At 51.4% G+C, this 9,269-nt stretch overlaps 1 protein-coding gene across 1 annotated transcript; it reads right to left on the bottom strand.

Moving 5' to 3' along the window:
* Window positions 1–582: 582 nt before the first annotated feature.
* Window positions 583–1,518, bottom strand: LOC134154527 (olfactory receptor 14J1-like). Its single transcript, XM_062601202.1, has one exon. It carries the CDS (start codon window positions 1,516–1,518, stop codon window positions 583–585), a length of 936 nt encoding a protein of 311 aa, XP_062457186.1.
* Window positions 1,519–9,269: the final 7,751 nt, after the last annotated feature.

A 9,269-nucleotide genomic window follows, 5' to 3' on the forward strand; every position in this document is an offset into this window, starting at 1 on the left:
ACTTTGCCTGGTTTTGAGAATCTCTACTCACTGCCCATTCCAAGAATACGCTGCCCCTAGAGATGCCCTGTGCTCTCTAGGTGACTCCACATTCCCCTCCAGAAGGATGGGCATCTGTCACCAGCCCTTCAATATGTGGGACAGTCCCCACTCACCCTCTCCAGGGACCCTAGGTACTTCCAAGTGACAGCTAAATCCAACCCTCATTCCTACACACATCACCCAAAAGAGATGATGCCCCTTAGCCCATGGAAAATGTAAGCATAACAACAGGACCTTTTCGGGTGTAATTCCCTGAGCAGATTCTTGGCTCCAGCTTTGGAAAAAAGACCCCATCATTCAGGCACAGTATTAAGGAGACCCTCTTTTATTACAGAGATGTTACTTGGGAGGCCAGCTCTGAGACAGTGATAGATAGATTTACAGAAGGCCTCTGGGTAAGAAAGACAAGGTTTGTGCCTCCAGAAATGTGGGAGGAATTCAAAAGTTTGTGCACAAACATGGCTATCACAGACAGAACTCCCAAAGCACAAGAGATGCTGGAGATAAAGTGGGAATCAGTTGTGAGGAGAGATGGGCAGCTCATTGCTGTTGAACTAGTACCATATGGATCAGTTTCCTCACTGCCTGCTGGAGCTCCTTGTTCCTTATGCTGTAGATGAGCGGGTTCAGTGTTAGAGGCACGACTGCGTACAGAACAGCCAGCACCAGATCCAGAACTGGGGAGGAGATAGAAGGTGGCTTCAGGTAGGCAAACATGATAGTGCTGAGAAACAGGGAGACCACGGCCAGGTGACGGAGGCACATGGAGAAGGCTTTGTGCCGTCCCTGCTCAGAGGGGATCCTCAACACAGCCCTGAAGATCTGTACATAGGACAGCACAATGAAAATGAAACATCCAAACATTAAACATCCACTAATCCCAAGAAGCCCAACTCCCCTGAAGTAGGAGTCTGCGCAGGAGAGCTTGAGGATCTGGGAAATTTCACAGAAGAACTGGTCCACTCTTTTGCCTTGGCAGAGAGGGAGTGAAAATGTGTTGGCAGTGTGCAGCACACCATTGAGAAAGCCACTGGCCCAGGCAGCAGCTGCCATTCTGACACAAGCTCTGCTGTCCATGATTGTGCCATAGTGCAGAGGTTGGCAGATGGCAATGTAGCGGTCATAGGCCATGACTGTGAGGAGAGAATACTCGGCTGAAAACAAGAAGAAAACCAGGAAGACCTGGGCAGCACATCCTGAGTAGGAAATGGACCTGGTGTTCCACAGGGAATTGGCCATGGATTTGGGGACAGTGGTGGAGATGGAGCCAAGGTCGAGGAGGGAGAGGTTGAGGAGGAAGAAGTACATGGGGGTGTGGAGGTTGGGCACACAGGCTACTGCTGTGATGATGAGGCCATTGCCCAGGAGGGCAGCCAGGTATATGCCCAGGAAGAGCAAGAAGTGCAAGAGCTGCAGTTCCCGTGTGTCAGCATACACCAGGAGGAGGAACTCACTGAGGGAGCTGCTGTTGGACATGTTGCACCTCCTGAGCTTGCAGGACTGTCCAAGGAAGAACAGATAGACACAAATTAGGACACACTTCTCTGAGTAAAGCTCTTTCAACCCCCCTCCCCTGAAACACACACACATTAGCACTCCCCATCTCAGCTGCACCATCACTGAGCTCCATGGCTTAAACTCTGGTTTGTGCTGACTGCGTTTGCCATGAGGAGCAGCGGCCTCTGCCCGTGGGCTCCTGAGGAGTCAGCCCTGACCTACAGCACTGCATACATAGGAACAGACATGACTAAGATTTATATTCCCAGTTCCAGTCAGATTTAATCCACTCCATTGTAAACAATGTAGGTTCATGAATAGTTTTAAGGCTTTTTTGGTTTTGTTTTCTTTAGCTGACTTTGACCCTGTCACACCGGAGGAGGATTCTTGGAGGTAGAAATCATCCACACTTCTGCTGCACTCAGAATGACCATTTCTGATTCCACAGAGGCAAAAGGATTCACTCTGGCTTTGGTGTAGAGGGAGGAGCACAGGCTTGTTCCCAGGTGCCCTCTGCCCCCATCTCACTGGTGTGAACAATTGCAAAAAGTTTCCTTTCCATGTTACCAAAAAGGAAATGGCACTGTGGAGAGCAGAGACATCTACTTCCAAAGTGCCCATCAGCACTCTTTCGGAGGGTATGTGAGGGGGGTCTCAGCCCTCCCCTTCTGGCCAGCAACACATCATTGCTCCTTCCAGCTGCCCACATCCAGCCACCCAGCAGCATTTCCGTGTTCTCAGTATCTAGGTGCTTCTCCCTAAGGCACCTGGGTTACACCCAGCTGCAATGGGAGAGCTGTGCCCTTCTGGAGGGCAGCTTGCAGCCCAGCCAGACACCCCAGGGAAATGGCTGAATGTCCTAAGGGTGTTGAGGGTGTTCGGAAGAGAGAGTTGGCTCATTCCTGGCCCCCTACACGTCACTGTCCAGAGCCCCACAGGTTAGAGGGAGATTTGGGCATCTCATTGTCAAAGACATATTTCATGACAGGACCAACATGGTCGGTGTCTGAACTGCAGCAGAAACCGCTCCGTCCAGAGCACCCAAGGGGAAGGACAAGGCAGCTTGGGTAGGTAGGAAAGAAACAGGGAGCAACATCATGATATTTGTGGCAAGGGATGCAGGGACAGGGAAGGACAGAGAGACACTCAGGAGTGTCTCCTCTCCTGGATATCTGACTGCTGAGGAAATGACTCATGTCCTGGACCCCACAGCCTTGAGGCAAGAGGGCTTAATTGGGTGGGAGAGGAGAGGGGGCTTTGGAGTTGACAGTTTCCTCTCACACTTTGACCATGGCTCCACTGTCTAAAGCCGTCCCTGCAGGGAGCTTTGTCTCTGTCCCCACGTGTCTCCCCTCTCACTGATCATAGACCCCATCCCACATGCTCAGCATTCAGCTCTGCCCTGCAGAAAACTCCCAGAGGCAGGACACTGTCCAGGGGCACCTTCAGGTTTGTAGGAGCTAAGGAGCAGGTGAAGCAATGCTAGCCGAGGCTGGAAAGGTGATCATGACTATCTGTAGGCTGAGGGGTAGATGAAAGCATTTGCTGACTCCCTCCCAGAACTGCTCCTCTCTCAGTGCCACTGTCCTGCAGCCTCAGTATTCTTTTAAACCTGACGCATCCAGTCCCATTTCACCCCACCCAAACAGAAAATAACTGAAAGCACCAACTCATGAAAGCACCTTCTCTTTCAGCTCTCCCCTGCCTTGGCATTCCTGGTGAAAAGTCGCTTCCGGATATGTCCCCCAGCCCTGACCCATGCAGTAGCCTCTCCATGGGAGAAAGTACCTGGCCTGCCAGGGATCTCTCCTTTCACTCAGAGCTTCCACCCTGCAGCATTGTGTGGAGCTCCCAGGCAGGCTGAGTGCTGACCCTCGCAGGCAGCAGTCACTGGCCCGGGCACACAGCACCCTGGGGCACAGAGACTCCACTCTGAAGGACAGTCCATGCCCACCTGGGTGCACAACCAGCGTTCACACACCTGCAGCCATCCATCCAAGAAAGGAGCAGGGTGACGTGTTCCTCTGACCTCCCTTCCTTCCTCTGGCAGGAAATCCTTGCTCTGAAGTTTCTCCCCATCCTCCACATTCATGGGATGGGAAGGGCTCAGAAGACTCCTCCAGGAAACACAGGAGCATTGCCCTGTAGCTAGAGACTTACCATGCAAAAGGCTGTGAAGATTTCTCCCACAAGGAGCTCTCCTCTGGCCTCTCACTCTGCACTGCCTCTCACTCCTGTCTTCTCTCATCTCATCTCCTCAGCAGCAGCAGGCAGTGCCCAGAGTCCTGCTGCTCTTTGCAGAGGAGCTGCCTTGGGACATAGCCATCTCTCAGCAGTGCTGCCAGGTTGCCATGAGCAACCTCTGTCCCCAAAACTGGGCTCAGCTCAGGAGCACAGGACCAGCTAAAGGCAGGAGTTGTTCTGTCCCTCGTGCTCCCTCCTCCTGGGAGATGATCCCTCAAGTAGACTAAAATAAGCACCTGTATTCCCTTTCTAAATAGGGTAGAGAGACTGATTCCAACATTGCCATTTATTTCATAAGAGGATGGCTGTCTATGATAACTGGAAATGTCCTCATCTGCAAGCTCCTAGTCCCATCGCTTAACTAGGCATGACACCCAGACAGGGACAAGAATGGAATTCACTGACACGTGGTTCAGTCAATATCTTGGCATCACATCCTGGTTTTGAAGACCTTGCGTTGCGTTTAGATTCAGATCCCCCTATCCCCACTGTGAACTCCACAAGCACACAGGAGGTAGGATTCCCCCTGCCAAAACTGAAGGGAGCACAGCACAGAGGTCTGCATGCGAGCTCCTTGTCTAAGCTCCCGTTCTAATCACTGGAGATGGAGGCTGGGAGTCAGTTGCTCACACACAACTACTTGGTGACAGTGGAAGAGACAGAGGTCATCCCAGGCATGTACCAATGTCTGCTTGCTCTGATGGAGTGACTGGGAGCCCTGAATCCTCCTAGAACATCAGGTGGGGAACAGGTGGCAAAATATCTTGGTCATCTGCAATGATGCTATGAAGCTGAGACTAATGAAATTCCAGTGTTACAAACAGCAGTAGTAGGTCAGTGCAGACACATGATTCAATGACACAGAAATAGGCTGGCAGGGGTTTTTCAAATGCCAGGGGTGTCCAGCACAACCACCTGTCTCTAGCAGATCCACCCTGGGACCTAAAGGAAAACCATGCCCCTTTGGAGTGATTGCTGGGCAAGTGTCCGAGGGCATCTCGGGTTTCCTACATGTGCCCAAACAAATGAATTCCAACACTGCCTTTAGGCAAAGCCCCTCCTGTCTCCACCCAAGTGTGCTGTATAAATGGGAGGCACATCATACCAGGGCCTCTGCTCTAGGCTCTGTACTCACAAACACTTCCAGCTCTCTGACCACTGAACACTTTTTCACCCTGCTATATAAAGTGAGCAGGGATTGGGCTAATGAGGACCTTAGAGTGGTGGTATCACAAGTTTCCCAGGCCCACAGACTTCTTCAGTGACACTTTGTCCTACCTGGAGATTGGTTCAAGCATGTCACCGGCCCCAAGGTGTCACAGAGTCAGCTCGGGCAGCCCACCCCATGCCTACTATTCCTGCATGGCCCAGCTGTGTTTCTCCCTGGCCTTGGGCACTGCAGGGTTTGCTCTCATAATGGGAACCTCCTTTCACCAGTACATTGCCACCTGCTATCCATGTCAATAAACCTCCACTTGCACTCAAAGCCTTTGCATACACAATGTCTTTGGTAACACGTGACAGATCTTTGGTCACCCACTGAGGTGCTGAAGCCAGAATGTATGCAAACATACACAGCCTGGGGTGCAGGCAGGAGCAATGCACAAGCTGTCACAAGATCATCACTTGGTTGGAATAACAGAGATGTGGTGGGATCACTTGTGTGACTGGAGTCCTTCAATGGCAGGTACAAGTTCTTCAGGAGGGACCACCGCAGAACATGAGGAGGGGGATGCCCTATGTGTGAAGGGGTAGCTTGGATGTAGGGAGCTCTTCCATGGGATGGACCAAGGGAGGCAGCTCTGCAGGGCAGAAGAACTCAGGAAAACCAGCAGATCATTAAGGGACACATCTGTCAAGAACAAGAATGCTACTTAAAGAAGAGTTTGTAAAATTGGTGGACATCTCTGGACCCCAGTTTGGCAAAACAGGGAGCTCACACGTAAGCTCCAGGGCTATAGGGCAGCATATGGAAAGGGGAAGAAGGCAGAGGCTGCAAAGGAGGAATTTAGAAACATTGTCCAGAAAAGTCGGGATGGCATTAAGGAAGCCAAAGCTCCTCTGGGATAGAGACATCCGCAGGGGATGTGAAGGACAGGAAGAAGAGCTGCTACTGCTACAGTCATAGCAGAAAGATAAAAAAGGAAATGTTGGCCCACTGCTGAATGGGGCAGAGATTTCCAGTAAAAGCAGATTTAGATTGGTCTAGGGAAGTCAGGTCCTTCCTGGCTTCAGCCTTCACCAACAAGACCTTCTGAGCTGTTGTGCCCAGAGTCAGGACTCCTGAGGAGAAAACCAACCAACAGGGCCTAAGTCTCTAGAACTCAGCATACAGAGATCTGTGGCATTGGATGGTTGGCATGGAGAGAGTCGACTGCGAGGACAGCAAGGCTGCTCTCTATCCTCTTGTAAACGTTGTGGAGATCAGGGGAAGTCCCAATAAGCAGAGAAAGGAGTGTGCTGTGCCCATCTTCAAAAAAAAAAAAAAAAAGGCCACAAGGACAAACCAGGGATCTGCCGGCCATTCAACCTCACTCTGTAGAGGGTGTCACATAGCCAGCCTCTCCAGTCAAATTCCTGGGCAGGAGAAGAAGGCACCTGGGAAGAGTCAGCATGGATTTACTGAAGGTAAATCATTCTTGACCAACCTGATTGCCTTCTGTAATAAAAGACTTGTACATCTGGAGAAGAGGAGAGTAGTGGATATCCAGTAGACATTCAGATGGGCAAAAGGCTGTTTGGATGATCGAGCTCAGAGCATTTTCAGGAATGAGTCATGCTTTACCAGGATGACAGTTAAAGGTGGGGTATACAGGGGTATACCCTGCATCCTGTTCAGTTTGAAAGCCTCATCAGTTGGGCAGAACAACACATGCATCAGGACAGGCAGAGCCCTCACTGGCAGAGGACTGATCCTGAGGAGAAGGGCGTGGACATTACAAAGGATGCCATATGAGCCTGTGGTGTATACTCACCACCAATGAGGCCAGATGCACACAGGACTGCGTTAGGAAGAGCATGGCCACCCAGAGAAGGGCAGGTCTTATCCCCCTTGACTCAGCATTGGTGTGGTGATGTCTGGAACAGTGCGTCCCAGTGAGGGCTACCCAGGGCTGGAGGAATGGGGAGCAAATGGAAAGGGTCCAGAGGAGGTCTGTCCAGATAGGACTGGGGTCCTCAAGCACATGGCCTTTATGGAGAGGCTGAGGGACCTGGGACGCTTTAGCTTACTGAAATAGAGGTTACAGTCAGTAGAGTACTGCACTGCCCTTAGTATAGCTCGCCTGACTGGAATGTCATCATAGACAGCTATGTGCTTTTTAGGAGAGACAGGCCAGGAAGGCTAAGTGGTGGAGTTGCTCTTTAGGTGAGAGAGCAACTGGAATGTATAAGGCTCCGCCTAGCGGTAGAGGAGGAAGCAGTCAAGAACTTACGGGTGAGGATTAAATAGCAGGCTAATGTGGGGGACACTGTTTTGGGTGTCTACTAAAAGCCACTTGATCAGGAAGAGGAAGTCGATGAGGTCCGCCACAGACAGCTAGAAGTAGCCTCATGATTGCAGGCCCTGGCACAAACAATCCAGAAGGCTCCTGTACAGCATCGATGGTAACTTCTTGACACAGGTGGTGGAGGAGCCACCAAAGAGGAGAGTCTTGCTGGACCTTGTCCTAACCAACAAAGAAGTACTGGTTGCAGACATGAAGGCTGGGGGAAGCCTTGGCTGCAGTGACCACGAGATGGTGGAGTTCAGGATCCTGCATGGGGGAAGCAAGGCAATAAGCAGGATTGGAACCTTGGACTTCAGGAGAGCAGAACTGGCCTCTTCAGAGACCTACTTGGAGGAATCCCATGGGTTAGCACTCTAGAAGGAAGGGGAGTCCAAGAGAGCTGGCTAGTATTCAAGCATCACTCCCTCCTAGCTCAAGAGCGGTGCATCCCAAGGAGAAAGAGGTAGAGGAAAGGGGGCGGGAGACCTGCATGGATGAGCAAGGAGCTCCTGGCAAGCTGGGCATACCAAGCTGGGAGTTGTGGCTGATACACCAGAGGGCTGTGCTGCCATTCGGGGAGATCTGGACAGGCTGGAGAGCTGGTCAGAGAGGAACCTCACGAGGCTCAATATGGACAAGTACAGAGCCCTGCACTTAGGGAGGAATAACCCCACGCACCAGCACAGGCTGGGAGCTAAGCTACTGGAAAGCAGCTCTGCAGAGAAGGACCTGGGAGTTTTAGTGGAAAACAAGTTGAGCATGAGCCAGCAATGTGCTTTTGTGGCCAAGAAGGCCAGTTGACTCCTGAGGTGTATTAGGAAGAGTGTTGCCAGTAGCTCAGGGTGTTGTCCGAAAATTGGATTCTTTTACCCAGTGTGCAAGCAAGCAATAGACACACTGGGTTGAGATATTTATTTCATTTCTGCACAGAGATGGGTGCTAACTGGTAGATCCACAAAGCTAGCACACCTTCTCCTTTTCTCATTCTTTAATTACACACACTCACTGTATAAATAAATGCATACAAGTATAAATAAATGTATATATAAGGGATCTCATGGCACATAGTGCAGGCATTGGTCTAGCATTGGCCGATCAGTCAAGGCCATGTAAGTAACTATACAACAAAGAAGAGCAGCCACATGACTACCATGGACCTGTCAAGCCCTGAGGCACAACTGACCCCACCAGCACAGCCCACAGCAACGGCCATAGCACCACCCTGGGAGAAACTGAGGCAGAAGTGACCTCACAACCACACACATCAACCACATGACCAGCACTGTCCCATCAGGCACTGGGGCACAAGTCACCTCACAAGCAGAAGCAGCAGCCATGTGACCAGCGCTGGCCTATGAGGCCCTCGTGCACGATTGACCTCACAGTCACAGGCACCAGCCCCATGACCAGCACTGGCCGATCAGGCAGTGAGGCACAAGTGAGCTCACAACCACTAAGAGCAGCCATGTGCCCAGCACTGGCCTATCAGACCCTGAGGCTCAAGTGACCTCACAAGCACAGGCAGAAGCCATGTGACAGTGCTGGCATATCAGACACTGATGCACAAGTGATGTCATAATACCCAAACAGCAACCACATGACCACCACTGGCCTATCAGGCACTGAGGCACACATGACCTCTCAACCACAAAGAGCAGCCACAACACCAACACCAGCATATCAGGCACTGAGGCACAAGAGACCTCCAACCACCAACAGGAAACACATGACCAGGACTGGCCAATCAGGCAACGAGGCACAAGTGACTTCACAACAACTAACAGCAGTCACATGATAGCACTGCCCTATCAGGCAGTGGGGTACAAGGACCTCACAACCACAAGTAGTAGCAATGTCCATAACAGTGGCAACAAGGGCCACAGGCACAAGCGACCTCACAGCCACAGATACCAGCCAGGGGCTTAGCATGGTCTGAGGAAGGACGGAGGCAGAAGTGACCTCACCACCACAAAAAGCAGACAGGTGCCTGGCACTGGC

The sequence above is a fragment of the Rhea pennata genome, unplaced genomic scaffold (assembly GCF_028389875.1).
Source record: "Rhea pennata isolate bPtePen1 unplaced genomic scaffold, bPtePen1.pri scaffold_32, whole genome shotgun sequence".
Lineage (NCBI taxonomy): Eukaryota > Metazoa > Chordata > Aves > Rheiformes > Rheidae > Rhea > Rhea pennata.